This window comes from Molossus molossus, unplaced genomic scaffold (assembly GCF_014108415.1).
Source record: "Molossus molossus isolate mMolMol1 unplaced genomic scaffold, mMolMol1.p scaffold_m16_p_7, whole genome shotgun sequence".
In the NCBI taxonomy this organism is placed as follows: domain Eukaryota; kingdom Metazoa; phylum Chordata; class Mammalia; order Chiroptera; family Molossidae; genus Molossus; species Molossus molossus.
Genome location: NW_023425401.1, coordinates 34,806,194 through 34,829,208, shown reverse-complemented (window position 1 = coordinate 34,829,208; position 23,015 = coordinate 34,806,194). Strand labels below are relative to the sequence as shown.

Sequence of the window (23,015 nt, the reverse complement as noted above, 5' to 3'; positions counted from 1 at the left end):
ATAATCAAAGTTAGGTTGGCACCAGTGTGACAGATAGGTGAGCAGGGTGTACAGCCTCCTCAGTCAGGGGAGGAAGCTTCAGCGAGCCCATGAAGAGATGGTGAGGACTTGAACTAGGGTGGTTGCTGTGCAAACAGAGGAAGGAATGGTAAAGGACTGACAAGACATTGAACAGAACTTGATAAATGGAATGTGTAGGGTGAAGAGGGGAAAGGTGAAGACTACTCCCAAGATTTCCAGGCTAAGCCACTGGATGCAATTTGGTTTTTTAAGTCATGTTTATTGTTGAATGTATTACAGATGTTTCCACCTTTTCCCCCATTGACCCCCTCCTCCCCAATCCCAACCCCCTTCTGCCTTCCCCACACTACTGTCAGTGTCTATTGGTTATGCATATATGCATAGTTCTTTGGTTTATCTCATCTCACCCACCCTCCTCCCTTCCCTTTGAGGTTCATCAGTCTAACCACCAATTTATACTTCTTAATTCCTTCATCTTTTCCCCCCGTTCCCCCAGCCCTCACCCATCTAGCAAGCAACAAAAAGTTCTCTGTATCTATGAGTCTGTTTCTGTTCTGCTTGCTCATTTTGTTTGTGGATTTGATTGTTGATAGATATGTATTAATTGCCATTTTGTTTTTCATATTTTTATTGTTCTTCTCCTTCAAGAAGACCCTTCAACATTTCATATAATACTGGTTTGGTGGTGATGAACTCCTATAGCTCTTTCTTGTCTGGGAAACTCTTGATAAGTCCATCAATTCTAAATGATAGCTTTGCAGGATAGAGTAATCTTGGTTGTAGGTCATTGCTTTTCATACCTTAAATATCTCTTGCCGCTTCTTTCTGACCTGAAAAGTTTCTTTTGAGAACATACAAGTCTTATGGCAGCTCCTTTGTAGGTAATGTACTGCTTTTCTCTTGCTACTTTTAAGATTCTCTCTTTGTATTTAACCTTTGGCATTTTGATGGTGATGTGTCTTAGTGTGGACCTCTTTGGGTTCAACTTGGTTGGGACTCTGTGCTTCCTGCATTTGTATGTCTGTTTCCTTCATCAAGTTAGGGAAGTTTTCTATCATTATTGTTTCAAATAGGTTTTCAATTTCTTGCTCTCTCTCTTCCTTCTGGCACCCATATGATGTGAATGTTGGCATGCTTGAAGTTGTCCCAGAGGCTCCTTACACTGTCCTTTTTTTTGGATTCTTTTTTTTTTTTTTTTTGGCTGTTCTGATTGGGTGTTTTCTGCTTCCTTATATTCCACATTGATGATTTGCTTCTTGGCTTTACCTCCTCTACTACTGATTCCCTGTAAATTATTCTTTATTTCAGTTAATACACTGGATGCAATTTGATAATGCCATTAACCAATCACAGAATACAAGTGTAGGTATAGAATGGAGCAAGCATATGAAACAATTCTGTTTCTAGCTATGATGAAACTGAAGTTCCTTGTGTAGGCCATTTAGGTGGAGCTAGAAGAGCAGGAAATTGAAAACTCAGATCTAGAGTTCAGAAGGGAGGTGGAGGCTGAAGTTTTAGATTTGCAAGTCAACAGGGCTTTTGGTAAGTTGAGGACATTGGAACTGATGAAACTGAACCAGGGCATTGTCTATGTAGAATCAAAAGTGCTTAGCACAATTAAATAAGGCTTTATCATTAGACTTACTTAACCGCATAACCTTAATTTTAATAAGGCTCAGATAGAGCACCATTAAAAATAAGCAGAATTTTCAGGATTCTTAGTATATATTCCTAGAAGTGGGATCACTGGGTCAAATGGCAGTTCTATTTTTAGTTTTTTGAGGAAACGCCATATTGTTTTCCATAGTGGCTGCACCAGTCTGCATCCCCACCAGCAGTGTACTTGGGTTCTCTTCACTCCACATCCTCACCAGCACTTGTTGTTTGTTGATTTGTTGATGGCCACCATTCTGGCAGATGTGAGGTGATATCTCATAGTCGTTTCAATTTGCATCTCTATGATGATTAGTGACACTAAACACACCAATCAGAAAGAATATATGCACCCCTATGTTCATAGCAGTGCTATTTACAATAGCTAAGATCTGGAAACAATTCAAGTGTCCATCAGTAGATGAGTGGATAAAGAAGTTGTGGTACATGTACAAAATGGACTACTACACAGCTGTAAAAATGAAAGCTCTCTTACCCATTGAGATAGCATGGAGGGACCTGGAGAGTACTATGCTAAGTGAAATAAGCCAATCAGAGAAAGACAAGTATCACATGATCTCACTTATATGTGGAATCTAATGAATAAAATAAACTGACAAAACAGAATAGATCCAGAGACATGGAAGCATGGAACAGACTGATGAATCTCAGAGGAAAGGGAGGAGGGGGGAGCAGGAAGAGATAAATCAAAGAACTTATCATACATGCATAACCAATGGACACAGGCAAAAGTGCAGTGAAGGCCTGGGGCAGGGGCGCAGGATCAGGGTGGAGGGGGTCAATGAGGATAAAAAGGGGGGACATCTGTAGTACTTTCAACAATAAAGATAAATTTTAAAAAGCAGAAGTTAATGTTAATGTGAAGAGATGATGATATATAAATCCTGCAATCTATAGGATAACTTTATTTATTTACTGTTCTTAATCCTCACCTCAGGATATTTTTCCATTAATTTTTAGATAGAGTGGAAGGGAGGAGAAGGAGAGAGAGAAAGGGAGGAGAAGGAGAGAGAGAGAGAGAGAGAGAGACAGAAACTTTGATGTGAGAGACTGATTGGTTGACTCCCACATGACACTGACCACAGCAGGGAATTGAACCCACAACCCTTTGGTCCATAGGCCAACACTCTAACCACTGAGGCAAATCAGCCAGGGCTGTAGGATAACTTTAAATATGACTGTATCTCTGAACTTACTTAGAACAACACATCAGTCTACTAGCTTGGAAAGATTAGTTTCTAAACTTATTAAATAGCAGATTAATCAAGTTAGTTTCTCATCTGAGATATGGAGTATTCCCCTAAATTAAGCAACTAGATATTTGGTGACCTACATCCTACAGGGCAATATAAATAAATCATTACATCAACTCATAAACATACTTGTACTTAATAAATACAACTATGAATATCTAGAGATTGTCATTTAATCTGTGTATGTAAGTACATATGTGTGTGTGTGCCAGGCAGTCTTATGTAATTTACTTAACTTTAATAATCCAAATTCATTATTGGGTCTGGAATTATTTCGACAGAAAACTAACCAAAACTTAAGATTCCGAGGCCCTGCTACTTCCAGAGAGGAAATGGATTTATTTTGAGTGAGTCTCTGAAATCCTTGCTTTTTAAGAGGCACCCAGGTAATTATGATATAGGGGGTTCAAGAACTATACTTAGAAAAATACTAGCTTATCCTAAATCATTTTAACCAGGTCTTTAAAAGCCATGCTGAGAAATGTTCACAGATTACGGAAAAATGTTTTAAATTAATGTTATTATGACTTAAGCAGAAAATATGTTTCTTTATTAAAATCATGTTGACTTTCAAGTATGTTTTGAAATGATATACAAAGTTATAGCAAAGCTAGATGCATTTTAATTTCATCACATTACACTCTAAATTCTTTACCATTTACAAAAAATACCTTTTTATAAAGCTTAGTATTTTGTCTAATATTATAAAGACTATCAATCCACTTTTTTGTGTTTCTCTGAAAAAATTAGAATAGCTTATGAGGATATTACATAAAAGTAATTGGTATATTACACACCAAACATAAGTACAGATTCTGTACAACGTAATATATACATATACATTACAAGAGACTGAGTGCCTTGTTAAAAGTAATAGTTTAAGAAATCTTTCATGGAAAAAGTCTGTATCACAGAATGTGGTGGCTTAAGTATCAGTTGCTTCCTCTCAGGAATTTCTCTCGGTAGGCATTAACTGTCCATTTAGCTTCATTAACAGTTTTACCACAAGGCCAGCCTAGAAAGTAAAACATGTTGACAATAAATATGAGACATTTTAGATGAGTATATAAGATACATGGCAATGGGCAGTTCTCCAGCTATTTGAAAAGGAACTTTCTTATCAGGGGACAGCTTGTCAATATAGAATATTTCTGGCTTTTGAAGAGATTTAAGAAACGACTTGCTGAAAGCAACTTGTGGCTCAGATAAGCTACTGACCAAGAACAGGGAAGGTCCACCAAAACCTTGACAGAAGAGATAGGCAATAATGGCCAGAATTTTTTATAATGGCAGAAGAGAGTTTCAGTATTATAAGACTGAAATAAATTTTCAGATAAGTTTCTAACTTTGTTTGCTTAGGAAGACCCTGCTTTTTTTTCTCTTGGTCTTAATTTCATGTCCTATGAGCAGTTTTCCTTGAAGTAAAATGGACTGTCATTTTATAAAAAAATAATTTTATTAATATAGTAGTTTATTATTAGAAGTCCAGAATAATTGGTAAATACTTACCTGTTTTGTGTGTACTATAAAGCTCATTTTATTTTCCATACTATGGATCTGAAAACATGTATCAGCATCTCCCAACTGCCACATAAAACAGCCATACTTAAGACTAATGAGTAAAGCCTGCAACATAATTAAAAATTACTGTATTAAAATATGTTAAAAACACCAATTTTCTACACTTATCTAAGTCAGGTCTAATGTCAGAATAAAACTTATTCAAAAAAAGCTAAATATTAACCACACACAGTACAGAGCTATATATATGGCAGGCTCTCAGGATACTGCCTCAAGCAATATCTTTTTATCACACTGACAAAAAAAATTTTTATTTTTAATCCTCACCCGAGGACATTTTTCGATATTTTGTTCAGATAGAGTGAGAGGGAGAGAGAGAGAGAGAAACATCGACGTGAGAGCGACACATCGAGTGGTTGCCACCCAACCAGGGCTGGGGACAAACTACAACCAAGGTACGTGCCCTTAGCGGGAACCGAACCCGGGTCTCTCCGGACCGCAGGCCAACGCTCTAACCGCTGAGCCAAACCGGCCAGGGCTGACAAAAAATTTTAAAGATGCTCATTCTGTGGTATTTATGTGTACGTATGCATGCACACACACACAGGAATATTATTCAGCTATGAGAAATAAGGAAATCCTGTCATTTGTGACCACATGAATGGAACTTAAGGGCAATATATTAAGTGAAATTAGACAGAAAAAGACAAATACTATATATCACTTGTATATGAAATCTAAAAAAGCCAAACTCAGAGAGAGTAAAGGTGGTTACAAGGGGCTGGCAGATGGGGGAAATACAAGGGATGTTGGTCACAGAATACAAACTTTCAGTTAAAAGATGAATAAGTTCTGGGGATCTAATGTACAGCATGTTGACTATAGTACATAATACTATACTATATACTTGAAAGTTGTTAAGTGATCTTAAATGTTCTCACCATAAAAAGGAAATGATAGTTATATGATGTGATGGAGTCTCAGCTAATGCTATGGTGGTAATCATAATCATTTCACAATATATGTGTATAAAATCAACATGTTGTACACCTTAAACTTACACAATGTTACATGTCAATTATATCTCAGTGAAAGCTGAGGAATAAAAAAGATGCCCATTATATCAGTGACTTTCAGGAAAATAAAATGTACTACAAGTATTTACTTTCTGCATGTTAAAACAATTCCTTTAATTTTATTCAGTACTTTTTGAATATTCACATAGTACTTTCAGATCTGAAATTTATGTAAAGGGGGTAACATGATGACTTAGGCAATTTCATCTCACTGCAAATAAGTATACTGGTACATTTATTGTAAAAATACGCATAGTATTTAAATATATACCCTTCAAAAATTCAACAGAACTATTAAAAAAAATTAGAGCAACCTATTCCTATACTTTCCTAACATATGGTATATGTAGGTAGGCATTCAATATATTCTTTTGATTTTAATAATTTTTCTCCCAGTAGTAACTTTTCCTTGCCCTAAAAATATATTCTTTGTATACATGAAGTGTTCATGCCATCCTTTAAAACATGTATGTTTAGAAATATTAGCTTTCTATGACTAACAGTTCTTAAACATATTGATTGTAAATAATAAACTAAGGATATGCTATAGAAGTAATGGTTTAGTGTATTTTGAAAGTGAGGTTCTGGCCCAGCTGGTGTGGCTCAGTGGTTGAGTGTTGACCCATGCATCAAGAGGTCGCTGGTTCGATTCCCGGTCAGGACACATACCCAGGTTGTGGGCCTGATCCCCAGTGGGGAGCATGCAGGAGGCAGTCAATCAATGTTCTCTCTCTTCGATGTTTCTATCTCCCTCTCCCTCCCTCTCTCTCTAAAAATCAATAAAGAAAAAAGATTAAAAAAAAACACGTGAGGTTCTGTAAATAAAACACAGTATTATTAATTTACATGACTATCATATATAATGGGAAACTAAAACATTCTTATTTAAGAATAGCTGTCTACATTTATAGTGTAAAATATAACTTTATAGATAGGATATGATAAAATAGCTATTTACCATGGTGTACGCACTGAAACATTGAGTCAAGATATAATAGGTTAAATTGCCTATCTTTTGAAGATTAGTCACCTGAAATTTGTTTAATCAAGAAATGTTTCCTCTGTTATTTCAGAGCATTTTATACCACTGTCTACAAATCCTTTTTCATTGAACTAGATGGTAATGTTGTGGGTGTAACACTGAGCCTTTTCTCTATGATGTACTTTATGTTTGACTTTTGGTATTCAAATGATGGTTGGGCAATATTTTATACCATTTCATATTATGAATACTATTCTGGTCTAGGAGTTGAGTAAGATAAAAGTATCAGGCAGAGGATGATAACAATATATTAAAAATAATTTTTTTCCTTTATTGATTTTAGAGAGAGAGAATGGGAGAAGAGTGTGACAGAAACATCAATGAGAGAGAATATTGACTGGCCGCCTCCTGCACGTCCCTCACTGGGGATTTGGCCCACAACCTGGGCATGTGCCCTGACCAGGAATCGAACTGGTGACCTCTTGGTTCATGGGTCGATGCTCAACCATTGTGCCACACCGGCTGGGCTCAGTACATATTTTTTAATTTAATCCTCACCTGAGGATACTTTTCCATTTATCTTCAGATAGAGTGGGGGGGAGAGAGAGAGAGAGAGAGAGAGAGAGAGAGAAACATCAACATGAGGAAGACACATTGATTGGTTGCCTCCCACATGACTCTGACCAGGACCAGGGATCAAACTGCAACCGAGGTACTTGCTCTTGACCAGAATCAAACCTGTGACTCTTTGGTTCTTGGACCAACACTCTAACTGCTGAGCCAAACCAGCTAGGGTAAGGATGATAACAATATTCGTTTACAGTCTGCTTTTTCAGGATAAGGTGTTCAATTTCTAGAAATATAAATAGAAATGCTGTGCTTGGGAATATAAAAAGATGACTGAACCCAAGGGTAATGATGTTTTCTGTCTACATAATCATTATCTTGTACTCTATAAGCCAGTGATAAATTTATAGCACCTATGAAAGCTCTAAATGATCACACTGTCTAATCATCACAGGTGGGAGCAATCAGCTTGTCCTCATTTGTCTTAGATTCACTAACATCTGCTAGAGTTGAATTTGACAAGCTTACTTAAACATATTTATGTACAAAAATAATTTCACTTGCATTTAAAACTCTACATGGGCCCTGGCTGGTTTTTCTCAGTGGTTAGAGCGTCAGTCCACGGATCAAAGAGTCACGGGTTCAATTCTCAGTTAAAGGCATGTACCTGGTTGCATGTTCCATCCCCAGCCCGGGTCAGGGGCATTTGGGAGGCAGCCAGTCGATGTGTCTCTCTTATGTCAATGTTTCTTTCTCTGTCTCCCCTCCTCCCCCCACTCTATCTGAAGATAAGTGGAAAAATATCCTCAGGTGAGGATATTTTCTATGCCACACCCAGGCATAGATTGCTCTTTGTTGTTGTCAATTTATGTTGACCATAACGCCCCTTTGAAGTAAAAGTGCTCATGTAAATACCCACATAATGCCATTTTTTGTGGTCACTTGTCAACATCACAATTTCTCTTATCTGTCCTGGTGAGCTGTGTGGTATTTCTGACTTCTGTGGTTTTCCATTTTTTGCTCTCAACTATCCCTGCCATTTCTCTACAACTAGGATACTTTCAGAATTATATGATTACATAGTAAAGACATAAAAATGATGAAAATAAAAATTAGGTTTATGATGAAATTTCCTAAGGTATCCTTTTTGAATGCATAAGCTTAGTTATTACTTTAACTGACTTGGAAAATGGTCTATTCTCCGGAAATCTAAATGAACAAAATATATTTGATTTTTATTAGCTTCCTATACAAACTAGAAAGCTGATCATCCTGTAAAATGTGTTAGATATGCTAAAAATAACTGATGACCCCATATTTTATATTACAGTGACTGATTGGAAAAAGGAGCACAACACAGTAACAAGCTGACGTATTCCATGAGTATTCCTAATCCCTTCCATACTTCATCCTGTGCCCCCAAAAGGTTTAATAACTAATTCTGATTTTCAAATGAAGCTTCTGTGTCAGATAATATATTTTCCTCTTCCAATATGTGTCCTTTTCATTGAAATCTAGTTGATTTTTATTTTATTTTATTATTTTTTCTCCATCCTCACCCGAGGGAATTTTTCCATTGATTATTAGATAAAGTGGGAGGAAGGGAGGGTGAGGGGGAAAGAGAGGGAGAGATTAATGTAAGAGAGGCAAATTGATTGGTTGCCTCCCACATGACCCCGACTGGGGCCAGGGATCAAACCTGCGACTCTGGTCTGCGGGCTGACACTCCAACCACTCAGCCAAACTGGCCAGGGCTAAATCTAATTGATTTTTAAAATATGTAATAATCATAGTTAAAATGTTTTTTAAGTTGCAAATGGCATAGAGTGAAGTCTCCCTCCTACTCTCGTTACTGGTCTCCTGGTTCCCTACTCTAAATCAAGAGACTTTTTTGTTTTGTTAATCCTCACCCAAGGATACTTTTCCATTGATTTTAGATAGAGTGGAAGGGAGGGAGAGAGAGAAACATCAAAGTGAGAGACACACATCGATTAGCTGCCTCCTGCACAACCCCAGCCAGGGCTGGGGATCAAACCTGCAACCCAGATATGTGCCCTTGACTGGAATTGAACCTGCAACCCTTCAGGCTGAGGGCCGACGTTCTAACTGCTAAGCCAAACTAGCCACGGCTCAAGAGAATTTTTGTTTCACAAGTAATATGTATTTATGTAAATATACTGTTCACTTGCCCCCATTTAAAAAAAAGAGCTATAACTAACATATATTAGTTTGTCACTTTTTTTGGTAATATTCCACATATAAGTGAGATCATATGGTAGCTCTCTTTCTCAGTCTAACTTACGTCACTTAGCATAATGCCCTGAAGGTCCACCTATGCTGTAACAAATGGCAAGATTTCTTCTTCTTCTTCTTCTTCTTTTTTTATGGCTGAATAATATTCTATTTTGTGCATATATATATGTATATAATCACATTTTCTTTATGCATTCATCCATTGTTGGACACTTAGGTTGTTTCCATATCTTGGCTATTGTAAATAATGCTATATTGAACATGGTAGTGTATATTTCTTTGAGTTAGTGTTTTTTTCAAATAAATATCTACATCCACCATTTTTACACAAAGGGTAGCATATAACACATAGTTCAGAAGCACCCTGCTTTTTCACTAAATACACATTTTTTAAAAAATTTTTTAAATTTGTTTTTGTTACAGATATTTCTCATTTTTCTCCCATTGACACCCTCCTCCCCTTCCCCCCAAATACATATTTCTACACTAAAATAGTCTTTATTCTTTTATATGACTGCAAGGTATTGAAATTCAATGTAGAAATGTATTATAATTAACATGTTAACCCCTATTGATAATCACTTAGTTTCACCCCCGCCCTCCTTTGCTATTAAAAATTAAACTGCAGTGAATAGACTTGTATATATGCCATTTCTAGATTCTTCATGCAGGCTGGTACTGTTATTTCAGATATTACAGAATGTGGCTGGTCAAAAACAGTTGAAAATCTACCTTAGTTTCCATGTTGAGGAGATGGAGTCCTTTTACATTCACTCCTACATACACAGGGATGACTTTATGGTTGCTGGGGCTTGCCTTCGTAAATATCTGTCCTGAGAAAAAAGCTGCTCCATAGGTAGGAATTTCCCAACAATTCTGTAAGAACATGCGCTGAAGGTGATGCATTTCTTTACTGACACCCTCACTTGTACTAAGATTCTAAAATGAAATAAAGTAAAATAAAGAGATGTGAAAGGAGAAAGTAGCTTTGATAATCCAAATAGGTCAACTAAGCAGTTTCTAAAATCAAGGCTGTCCCCAAAGAAGAGTAAAATTGTGTGACATTATCCCAAGAGAATAATCTTTTGAGATCTGACATTTAAAAAGGAGAGAGAGAAAGAAAAAGAAATATCAGGGTCTAAAAATATTTTTTTGTCTCATTCTATCAGGTTTTTAAAGTACTTCATGGACAGAGATATTATTTCATTATTATTTTTTTAATTTTCACCCAAGGATATTTTTCTGTTTATCCTCAGATAGAGTTGAAGGGAAGGAGAGAGACGGGGAGAGAGGAGAGAGGGAGAAGGAAGTGGGGAAGAAAGAGAGAGAGAGAGATAGAGAAAGAGAGAGAGAGAGAGAGAAACGTCGACATGAGAGAGATGCACTTCAACTAGTTGCCTCCTGCAAGACCAGGGCCGGGATGAACTGCAACCAAGGTACGCGCTCTTGACCAGAATTGAACCTGCGACTCATTGGTCCACAGGCCAATGCTCTAACTGCTGAGCAAAACCGGCCAGGACTAATGTTTATTTTTAAAATCACTACCTCTTACCACAGTATCCAGCATATAAAAGGTATTTACTAAGATTCTATGTTATTAAAAATAAAAATATCTTCCTTCTAGCTTCAGGCATGTGATCCAGAAGATCCAATTTTAATTTTAGGATATATATGCTTTATATACTATGTTTAAAACATTAATAATACTAACAAAATTTCAATTATTTTATAAAATGTCTTTTTAGTTCTATTAAACAGCTTACCTTATATTCATGAAGTATTCGGTTTGTCCAGTGAGGTGCCTTACTTTTCAATTTGGTAATAGGTACAATGGATTTTAGATTTTCTTCGCTGTAAGGGAAATATGCCAACATCTTTTAAATACATTTTCTTTAGTAGCTAAAGTAATATAATCATTTAGACACAAAAGGCTTTAAGTGACTTGATTTTTGAGCTAAAAAATACTGTTGTAAAATATCAGAGAGCTCTAAAATTATTTTAAACAAAAACCACAATCTTAACATCACTCATTTTATTAAATTTTTTTTTTTATCCTCACCCGAGGACATTTTTCCATATTTTGTTCAGATAGAGTGGGAGGGGGAGAGAGGAAGAGAGAGAGAGAGAGAGAGAGAGAGAGAGAGAGAGAGAGAGAGAGGGAAACATCAACGTGAAAGGGACACATTGAGTGGCTGCCACCTGCACGACCAACCAGGGCCGGGGACAAACTGCAACCCAGGTACATGCCCTTAGGGAACTGAACGCAGGTCTCTCTGGACCGCAGGCCAACGCTCTAACTGCGGAGCCAAACAGGCCAGGGCAACATCACTCATTTTAGAGAAATGTTTCTTATTTCAATAACCATATTTTTGAAAATTGAAAACCACAATAAACAAACTTTAGATGTGCTAAAACTTCATTGTTTTCTCTCAACAGGAAACTACATTTTGTGGTGGGATTCTTAAATGCATTTGCCTTATGACATTTTTCTACTAGTCATTTACATTTTAGTGAACTTATTTAAATATATAGTAAAGAAAGATAAATTTAGAAAGTATGAGGATTATCAAACTATAGTGAAATATAAGCAAAATAACATTGGAGAGAGTATAACTTGAAAAATGCTTTACCATATACATATTTCCCCTCCCCCTTCTCACTCCATGCCTTGTATTATAGTTGTCCCTTGGTATCTGAGGGGGATTGGTTCCAGGACTCCTGAGGATGTTCAATCCCTTAGTCAGCCCTCTGTATTCCAGGGTTCAATCTGTGGTTGGTGGATTCTATAAATGTGGAACCCACAAATACAGAGGGCTGACTGTATTTAATTCCAAACTAATGCATAAATATTTTATTTCTAAACTTTCTTGGTTAAACTGAATCTTAAGCATAGTATAAGACCACACATCATAAGAAATACTTACTTTAGGAAACCTTGCTTGTGTTTCTTACTCTCATAATTTCCATAAACTATTTGCAACAACAGACTTGCCAATGTTATCAGTTTGGCATCAGGAGCTGTATAAAAGCCCTTCAGTAGATTATATCTGGCTTCATCAAAGAGAATAAGAATAGCTAGTGGGTCTTCAATCTTAAAAAAAAAAGTATAGTTTGGTTATAAGCTACAATTTCCTGTTACAAATGTACAACTTGTCATTATCTAATATGGAAAAGTAAACATATATTTGTATATAAATACGCTGTTATTGCTTAAGAGCAGGGGTTGAAAATTTTTTTCTGTTAAGGCCAGACAGTACTATTTTAAGCTTGTGAGCCATACAGTCTCTTACAATTACTCAACTCTACTACTACTAGCGCAAAGCCAGCCACAGACACTGCATCAAAAACTGAGTGTGGTGGTATTCCAATAACACTTTATACATGGATACTGAAATCTGAATTTCATAAAATTTTCACATGACATGAAATACTATTCTTTTAAAATTTTCAACCATTAATAACTTGCAGGATATATAATAGGCAGCAGGTCAGATATAGCAATAGGCCAGAGTTTGCTAACCTCTGATTTATATAGTCCAATAAAATTTTCATCAGTTTATGGATAATTTGTAGCACAAGTTTACTTAAATTCTTTATATTCCTCAAATATTTTTCTATGATCTGCGCTTCATACAATATAGTAGAGAAACACAAAGTGTGTTAGTTCCCAGAAGGGTACGTGTAGTTTTAAAAAGTTTAGGACAGCCCAGCCAGTGTGGCTCAGTGGTTGAGCGATGACCCATGCACCAAGAGGTCGCTGGTTTGGTTCCCAGTCAGGGCACATGCCCAGGTTGTGGGCCAGATCCCCAGTGGGGGGCATGCAGGAGGTCGCCAATTGATGTTCTCTCTCATCGATGTTTCTATTTCTCTCTCAAATCAATAAAGAAAAAAATTAAAAAAACGTTTAGGACAAACATGTTTTATTTGACTAAAAATACTTTGCACTTTCAAATAACACTAAAGCATATGATTTTTTTTTTAGGTTTAAAAAACTTTAAAGTTTCAGTTTATCCTATAAGATTAACAGACTAAGAAAATGCTACTCTACAGAATATAATTCTAGTGAAAATAATCACCAATTACAGAGTTTCTGAATGAATACTTAAAATACTTCCAAATATAATTCACATGATCCAAATTCCTTATGGTAAAGATTAGTTTTGTCATACTAACTAAAATAATATAATACTCAAAATATAAAAAACAATTTCACGGGAGAAAAAATGGAGGGAATTTTTCTAGATTACAAGAGACTAAAGAGATAATCAAATTAAAAGTATGAACCTTGACTAGATCCTATAGATAGGAGCTATAAGCAACTTTGAAACAATTGGGAGAAATCTAAATATGAATCTGATATTATGTTGTTATAGACATAAAAATTTTATTAAGTTCTAAATAGTACTGCAGTACATAGGTATGTCCTTTGGAGATGCATACTGAAATATGCAGGGATGAAGTGCCATAATGTCTGCAACGCACTTTTAAATGGTTCACAGAGAAAAGAGAGAAAAGATGAAGCAAATGTAGCAAAATATTAACAATTAGTGATTGAATGAATGGTATATGGTATATATTTTCTTTTTCAACTTTCCTATGGGTTTTAATGTGTTAAAATAAAAATGTTAGATAACAGAAAGAAATCATTTTTCTAATAAAAATTGACTTAGTAAATTTAAAGAGTCTCAGCTGAGTTATAATTCCTAATAGTATGTTCAGTGAGTATTAGTAAACAATTGTTCTTTTTTTTTTTTAATCCTCATCCGAGGACATTTTTCCATTTTTTGTACAGACAGAGTGGGAGGGAGAGAGAGGAAGAGAGAGAGAGGGAAACATCGATGTGAAAGGGACACATCGAGTGGCTGCCACCCGCAGACCAACCAGGGCCGGGGACAAACTGCAACCGAGGTACATGCCCTTAGCGGGAACCGAACCCGGGTCTCTCCGGACTGCAGGCGGACGCTCTAACCACTGAGCCAAACCGGCCAGGGCTAAACAATTGTTCTTTTTAAATAAAATCAGGCTACATTCATCCTAAGAGAATGATGCTGCTGTGGCCGGTTTGGCTCAGCAGTTAGAGCATCAACCCGCGGACCAAAGAGTCATGAGTTTGATTCCAGTCAAGGGCACGTACCTCAGTTGCAGTTTGATCCCTGGCCCTGGTTGGGGTCCTGCAGGAGGCAGCCAATTGATGTGTCTCTCTGACGTCAATGTTTCTCTCTCTCCCTGCACCCCACTCTATCTGAAGATAAATGGAAAAATATCCTTGGGTGAGGATTATAAAAAATAAGTAAATAAATCAAAAGAATGATGCTAACCAATAAATGTAATTTTTCCATTTTTCAGCTAGTACAAATAAGAATTTCTTAATTATATAAGGAGTGAAAGAACACTTTGATAAAGAACTACTTTACCAGGTGATATTAACATTAAGTACTTACTAAGCTTTACTTTTTCCTACTTGAGCCCATTTTATATTACTTACAAAATAATTATGCAATTAATTATCTAAGTATCATTATTGCTCTTTTTCTCTACCAGCCAACTTTTCTTTTCTTCCTTCCTTCCTTCCTCCCTCCCTCCCTCCCTCCCTCCCTCCCTTCCTTCCTTCCTTCCTCACCCGAGGACAGTTTTCCATTTTTTGTTCAGGTAGAGTGGGAGGGAGAGAGAGGAAGAGAGAGAGAGAGAGAAACATCGATGTGAAAGGAACACATCGAGTGGCTGCCACGTGCACAACCGACCAGGGCCGGGGACAAACTGCAACCAAGGTACGCGCCCTTAGCGGGAACCGAACTCGGGTCTCTCAGGACCGCAGGCCGACGCTCTAACCGCTGAGCCAAACCGGCAAGGACCAACTTTTCTTTTTTAATCCTCACCTGAGGATATATATTTTTTTCATTTATCTTCAGATAGAGTGTGTGTGTGGGGGGGGAAGACATGTATATGAGACACATTGATTGGCTGCCTCCCCCACAACCCCAACCAGAGCCAAGGACTGAACTGCAACCAAGGTATGTGTTTTTGACTGGAATCTAACCCTGGACTCTTTGGTCTGCGGACTGACGCTCCAACTGCTAAGCCAAACTGGCCAGGGCTTTACCAGCCCATGTTTAAGATATTACTCAGGTGGAGAAGGAAGATTTATAGATTTATAGATTTCATGAATCTAATACATTTTTAAAAACTGTCTTGAGCCCTGGCCAGTTTGGCTCAGCGGTTAGAGCGTTGGCCTGCGGTACAGAGAGACTCGGGTTCGGTTCCCGCTAAGGGCACGTGCCTCGGTTGCAGTTTGTCCCCGGCCCTGGTTGGTTGTGCGGGTGGCAACCACTCGATGTGTCCCTTCACATCGATGTTTCTCTCTCTCTCTTCCTCTCTCTCCCTCCCGCTCTGTCTGAACAAAAAATGCAAAAATGTCCTCGGGTAAGGATTTAAAAAACAAAAACAAAAACAAAAAAACTGTCTTGAAATACATATAACAGCCCAGCTGGTGTGGCTCAGTGGTTAAGCGTCGATCCATGCACCAAGAGGTCGCCGGTTCGATTCCCGGTCAGGGCACATACCCAGGTTGTGGGCCAAATCTTCAGTGGGGGTCACGCAGGAGGCGGCCAATCGATGTTCTCTTTCATTGATGTTTCTATCTCTCTCTCTCTCTCCCTTCCTCTCTCTATAAAATCAATAAAGAAAAAAATTAAAAAACATAACATATAACACTTTTTCCATTTTAACCCTTTTTAAGTATACAATTCAATGGCATTTATTATATTCACAATATTGAGCAACCATCACCAACCATTATTTTCACAACTTTTTCATCACCTAAACAAAATCTGCATCCATTAAGCAATAATTTTCTCCCTGTGCCAATCACCCGTGGCAACCACTAATCTGCTTTCTGTCTTCATGAATTTGCCTGTTCTAGATATTTAATATAAGTAAAATCATACAATATTTATCCTTTTGTGTCTGGCTTATTTCATTTAGCATAATGTTTTCAAGGTTCATCCATGTTATGGCATGTGTAAGAACTTCATTCCTTTTTATAGCTGAATGATATTTCATTATAGGTATACACTACATTTTGTTTTATCCATTGTTCTGTTGATGGACACTTTGTTTCCACCTTTTTGGCTATTGAGAATAAAATGCTGCCCTGAACATTGGCATACGGGTATCCAATTTCTTGTTTTAATTTCTTCTGGTATAAACCTAGGAGTGAAATTGCTGGATCATCCGGTAATTCTGTTTAGTTTCTTGCAGAACCACTAAACTCTTTTTCCATAGTGACTGCACCATTTTACACTCCCACCCGAAACGTACAAGGGTTCTAATTTCTCTACATCCTCATCAATACTTGTTATTTTCCATTTTTATTATTATAGCTACTTGTTAGGTTTGAACTGGTTTCTCATTTGTATACCTTCCGTGGAGAAATGTTATTAAATTCAAGTCCTTTGCCTAATTTAAATTGGGTTATCTTTTTGTTGAGTTGTAGTAGTTCTGCATACTAAACCTTTTTCAGACATATGATTTGCAAATATTTCCTCCCATTCTATAGGTTATCTTTCCACTTGATAATATCTTTTTATTTACAATGTTTTTACTTTTTTTTTGTTAGTCCTCACCTGAGGATATTTTTCTAATTTTTAGACAGAGTGAGCGAGGGAGGGGGAGGGAGGGAGAGAGAGAGAGAGAGAGAGAGAGAGAGAAACATCAACGTGAAAGAAACACATCCATTGGTTGCCTCTCAAATTACCCCAACTGGGGCTAGGGATCGAAACTGCATCCAGGTACATGCCCTTGTCCAGGAATCGAATCCAAAACACTAGTCCAAGAGCCGAACCTACCAAGGCTACAATATTTTGAATTTTGATGAAGTCCAATATATCTGAGTTTTTTCCTTTTGTTTTTTAGGTTTTTGTTGTCACATCTACAAAAAATCCACTGCCAAATTTAAGGTCATGAAAATTCACCTATGTTTTCTTCTAAAAGTTTTATAGTTTAGTATGTTTTCAAATAAGGAAATGTGAATCCCCTAACTTTATTCTCTTTTTCAAGATTGTTTTGGCTATTTAAGGCCCTTTACTGTTCCATATGAATTTGAGGATTGCCTTTTCCTTTTCTGCAAAAAATGCCATTGGAATTTTGTTAGTGACTGCATTGTATTGGTAGATCACTTTGCTAGTATCATCTAACAATATTAAACTTTCTTATCCTTGAACATGGGATGTTTTCCCAGTTACTTAAGTCTTCTTTAATTTTTTTTTGGTAGTTTTTGTTATACAGGTCATGCACTTCTTTTGTTAAATGTTTTAGATATTTTATACTTTTTGTTTGTTTGTTAATCTTCACCTGAGGATATTCCTCCACTGATTTTTAGACCAAGTGGTAAGGAGGGTGGGAGAGAGAAAAACATCGATGTGAGACAGAGACATAGATTGGTCACCTCCCACATGACCCTGACAGGGCTGGGGATAAACCTATAACCCAGGAATGTGTCCTTGCCTGGGAATCGAACCCAAGGGCTGACATTCTAACCAATGTACAAAACCAGCCAGGGCAATATTTTATTCTTTGAATGCTTTTTTCTAAAATATGTTTTTATTGATTTGAGAGAGAGGAAGGAAGAGGGAGAGAGAGCTAGAAACATCAATGAGAGAGAAACATTGATTGGTTGCCTCCTTAACATCCCCTACTGGTGATTAAGCCCAAAACCTGAGCATGTGCCCCAACTGGGAATTGAATCAGCGACCTCCAGCTGCATGGGCTGAGGCTCAACCAATTGAACCACACTGGCTGGGCCTTTTAATACTTTAAAAAAAATTTTTTTCCCCGCCCTGGCCGGTTTGGCTCAGTGGCTGGAGCGTTGGCCTGCGGTCCGGTTCCCGCTAAGGGCATGTAACTCAGTTGCAGTTTGTCCCAGCCCTGGTTGGGTAGTGTGGGTGGCAACCACTCGATGTGTCCCTTTCACATCCATGTTTCTCTCTCTTTCCCACTCTATCTGAACAAAATATCGAAAAAATGTCCTCGGGTGAGGATAAAAAAATATATTTTTCCCCTTTATTAATTTGAGAGAGAGGACGGGGGAGAGAGAGAGACACACATCAATGAGAGAGAACATCGATTGGCTGCCTCCTGCATGCCCCCACTAGGGATCTGGCCCACAACCTGGGCATGTGTCCTGACCAGAAATTGAATAGGCAACCTCTTGGCGCATGGGTCGATGCTCAACCATTGAGCCACACGGGCCGAACCCTTTTAATGCTTTTTATTTATTTATTTTATATATATATATATTTTATCTTCACTTGAGGACATTTTTCCATTTTTTGTTCAGATAGAGTGGGAGGAAGAGAGGAAGAGAAAGAGAAACATCGACGTGAAAGGGACACATTGAGTGGCTGCCTTCTGCACGACTCAACCAGGGCCGGGAACAAACTGCAACCAAGGTACGTGCCCTTAGCAGGAACCAAACCTGGGTCTCTCTGGACCGCAGGCCAACGCTCTAACCGCTGAGGCAAACCGGCCAGGGCCCTTTTAATGCTTTTTAAACGGATTTCTTAATTTCTTATTTAGGATTGTTTGTTGCTGATATATAGAAACAACTGATATATGTACCCTACGACTTGGCTGAATCCATTTATTAGCTCTAATAGCTTTCTTGTGGATTCTTAGGGATTTCTAAAATACAGGATTTATGTCTTTTGTGAATAGAGATAGTTTTAGTTTTTCCTTTCCTATTTGGATGTCTTTTATTTCTTGAATAATTGCTCTGGTTAAAACTTCCAGTACTATGTTAAATAGCAGTGGTGAAAACAGGCATCCTTGTCTTGTTTCTGATTTTAAGAGGAATGCTGTTTGTCAGTCTTTCAATATTGAGTATGACATTAGTTGTGAGTTTTTCATAACCACTATTTTATCATATTGAGGAAGTTCCTGTGTATTCCTAGTTTGCTATGTTGATTGTGATTCTAATATATTTTTAATGAATAATCAAGATCTTAGTTTTTGGTAAATTTCATACAAAGTTTTATATACTTTCCAGCATATTTGGCTAATAGGATCAAATCTATCTTAGAGGGACAATATGAGTAGGCAGGCACAAAACATTTACCAAGTTTGGACATGGTCACTGAAATTTTCTTGTGCTGAAATTTGCTTAACCTTGTTTCCTTGAATAAAGAATCAGGAAATGCACTGTATATTGTTTTCATAGTAATAAGACCTTGGAACTCCCTTCCTATCCCAATTTTCATAGCTACCACTGTATTTAGACTATCATACCTAGTTTAACTTGTAGTATCTCCCTTAGGTTTCCTCCTTGTCCATTTGTCCTTCAGGTGGCATTATATCACCTCTCCTCTAACATTTATAGTCTAATTAAAATCTAAACATACATGTTTGAAACATATCTTTTTATCAAATGTAAATTGTATTCTCTTTTTTTAGTATCTATATAGTTCTCTGCTTGAGTTGAGAATAGTTACTTACTATCGAAAATTTTTTATGTCCTCTTTGCAAACATAATCTTCTGATCTTAGTATGTTCTTTTCTATTCTCCCCAACACCAAGGTATCTCTTTGCTCCTTTGAAATATACACATCTGATTAGCCCTTTATTAAGTTTATCTTTGACATTATACTTCCTAACTCTGCTAAAAAAATTTTTTTAAATATAATTTGTCTTCCATCTGGTTGGTAATTCTCTTTAGGATATATTCTCTTATTTCTTTTACATTCTAAGACAAGAGAGGTAAAAACAGAAAACCCAACCAGGGGCTTTATACACACACACATATATGTGTGTGTATATATAAACATATTTAACTTATATAAATTTTATAAATAAAATAAATTTAATTAATATAAAGTAATATATATTAATTTATATAAAATTTATATAAATATAAATTTTTTTGGTAAGTGCCCCTAGCAAGAACTGAACCCAGGACTCTGGTCTGCAGGTCGACGCTCCAACCGCTGAGCCAAATTGACCAGGGCTATGTGTGTGTGTGTGTATGTATATATCTATATTTTAATCCTCATCTGAGGATATTTTTTTATTTTATCTTCAGATAGAGTGGGAGGGGGAGAGAGAAACACTGATGTGAGAGAGACACAACAATTGGCTGCCTCCTGCATGACCCCAACCAGGGCCGGGGACCAAACTGCAACCGAGGTACGTGCCCTTGACCGAAATCGAACCCATGACCTTTTGGTCCTCGGGCTGATGCTCTCACCACTGATCCAGAGCAGCCAGGGCCATCCAGGGGCTTTATAAGGCAGTCTGACTCTAATTCTACCACTTACCAAAGGGATGTAAGGACTGAACAGAAAAACAGAAGTAAATCCCACCTGTACAGGAAGAGCACAATATCTACCTCTAGTATTTACTACAGGAATTCAATACATTCTGTACATTTTACATGACTGTAAATAAGATTTCCAAGCAAACCTTTTTTTCAACTTCCAAAGGAAGTCTCACGTCCCTTCTTAGGAAAAGCTGTGGTGTTTCCCTTTGAGGATCCAAATTAGTCAATTCAGCAAGTATTTCTGGCCAGTCCCGAACATGTTGCAAGGGTTTATGATAAGGTTTGAGCTGAAGGCCTGAAAAACATCTTTCCTTTTATAAATGATAATGTAAAAATAAATCAATTATATCAATGCACAGAAACTTTGTATTAAACTCTTTGCACTTAAATAGTGAGTACACACAAATAAAGCCTAAATTTAAATCAATATTGCCTTTGTTTTTAAGAATATAAGTATTATGAGAATTCTTAAAAGAAATAAAATTTATTAAATCTATTTCAGATCCTTAATTCCATGACAGACTATTTAATTATGATACAATCAGTAGTATATGATTTAAAAAAATAAAGTGAAACCATTCGATAACAAATCACAACGACCTCAATTAAATCCTTTATATATTTGCAATACTTTGAGAGACAAATCTATAGTGACATTAGATTGATTTTTTTTTTTTGATATTAGATTGATTTTAAATAAAAAGATCTGAAAGAAAATAAGAAAAAAATTTTTGTATTATTTTGAGCACTGAAAATAAAGGCAAGTTGAATGAGCACCATGTTTAATGGCATTCAAATCAAATTCCATTGCCAGAGAAGAAATGTTTTTGTTTTTACCACTTAAAACATTGTTTGAATAAAGTGGGGGTAGGAAGAGAGGTTGGGCCCAGAGGTTTATCTGTTTCAACAGTTTAAGCACTGATAATTTATATAAAAGAGAACACTGTATCATTTCAAAATTTAAAAGTCAGTAATAAACTGATATTATACTGAAATTTACCAACCCACTCTCAAAAAAGAATAATGAGGTTTACACAACAAAATAAAAACTTTCTTACTGAGGTTTTCTGAACAGATCCAAATAGTAAAATATTGCTGTGTTTCTTGAGAGAGACGCATTCCTTCCATTATTTGTTGCACTGTGGTATTATTTCCATGCTTCAGTTCAACAGAACGGTATGATCCATCCATTCTGTATATTCGAACTTTTTCATACTAGAAAAAAGAATGAAAATAAATTTTGCAACATGATTAGAAATTACACAACCCAATCCAACAAAATGCTTTAATTTCAACTTCACCTGCTTAACATAGATTTCTAACATGAAAAATAGCAGAAAAACTGCTTCAAGTGAGACTCTGCTGGCAGTATTTTTAAAAAATTTACTTCCATTATTTATATTTTCTAACATGTTTTCCTCTGGACATTCCATGGTCAAATAAGTTTCAGAAACTAAGACAAATGAGTTTTTAAAAAATTCAACTTAAAAATCTTCTGAGAAGATTTTTAAAAGTTATTGTATACAGTGTAAATATCAAACAAATATACATTGGTTAACTAAATCTGGTGTTAGTCAAGTACCTCATGAGTCTTGTAGGCCACAAATTATACCAATAATTGGTCCTAAGAGAAATCTGTGATAGAAGACTTTGCAGGTAGAAATTATGAGTAATGGACCTTGAGCCAGTTTTTTACCTCCAGTTTAGAAAATCCCGGAGACAAATGATGTTCTCAATACATTTTTGTTGTTATGGGAAGTTAATTTCTGCCTCCAAACAACTTCCAGGACAGTTCATTTTGGATAAAAGTACCTTATTCCTTTTATCTATACACTGCAATATAAAAAGTAAGCCAAGTCCTGGCCGGTTTTGCTCAGTGGTTAGAGCGTCGGCCTGTGGTCCAGAGAGACCCAGGTTCGGTTCCCGCTAAGGGCATGTACCTCGGCTGCAGTTTGTCCCCGGCCCTGGTTGGGTCGTGCGCATGGCAACCACTTGATGTGTCCCTTTCACATCGATGTTTCTCTCTCTCTCTTTCTCTCTCTCCCCCTTCCACTCTATCTGAACAAAAAATGGAAAAATGTCCTCGGGTGAGGATAAAAAAAAAGAGAGAGAAAAAGTAAGCCAAGAAAAAAAGTGTTTTAACTATACAATTAGAAAATAAATTGCAATGAAGTATAACATAAGGGTGCCTATACCACTTATCTATTTTCATGCCCTTGTGCTCATGGATAGTGTTTTGAAAAATGTGTATGAGTGTATAATTATCCTTAAAGAGAGAGATCATATATCCTTTATCACTTACCACTTTCAGCATTTCATGGTGTTAAATTCACAGAATTACTCAACAAAGGCTTATTGTC

General features: G+C 36.7%; 1 protein-coding gene across 6 annotated transcripts in view; it reads right to left on the bottom strand.

The window, feature by feature from the left end:
• Positions 1–3,774: 3,774 nt before the first annotated feature.
• The window catches only part of KRIT1 (KRIT1 ankyrin repeat containing), a 40,739-nt gene continuing 21,498 nt past the window's right edge, over positions 3,775–23,015 (bottom strand). For 2 of the 6 annotated variants that reach the window (XM_036246899.1, XM_036246898.1), the window contains exons 11-17: positions 21,714–21,870; positions 20,799–20,950; positions 12,272–12,438; positions 11,111–11,198; positions 10,080–10,286; positions 4,458–4,574; positions 3,784–3,963 (exon numbers count right to left, since the gene is read on the bottom strand). In XM_036246899.1, coding sequence (XP_036102792.1) covers positions 3,895–3,963; positions 4,458–4,574; positions 10,080–10,286; positions 11,111–11,198; positions 12,272–12,438; positions 20,799–20,950; positions 21,714–21,870 — 957 coding nt within the window. In that variant the 3' untranslated portion in view covers positions 3,784–3,894. Of the gene's footprint in view, positions 3,964–4,457; positions 4,575–10,079; positions 10,287–11,110; positions 11,199–12,271; positions 12,439–20,798; positions 20,951–21,713; positions 21,871–23,015 lie in introns of those variants that run through there. The other 4 variants (XM_036246903.1, XM_036246904.1, XM_036246900.1 and 1 more) reach the window with 4 other exon arrangements.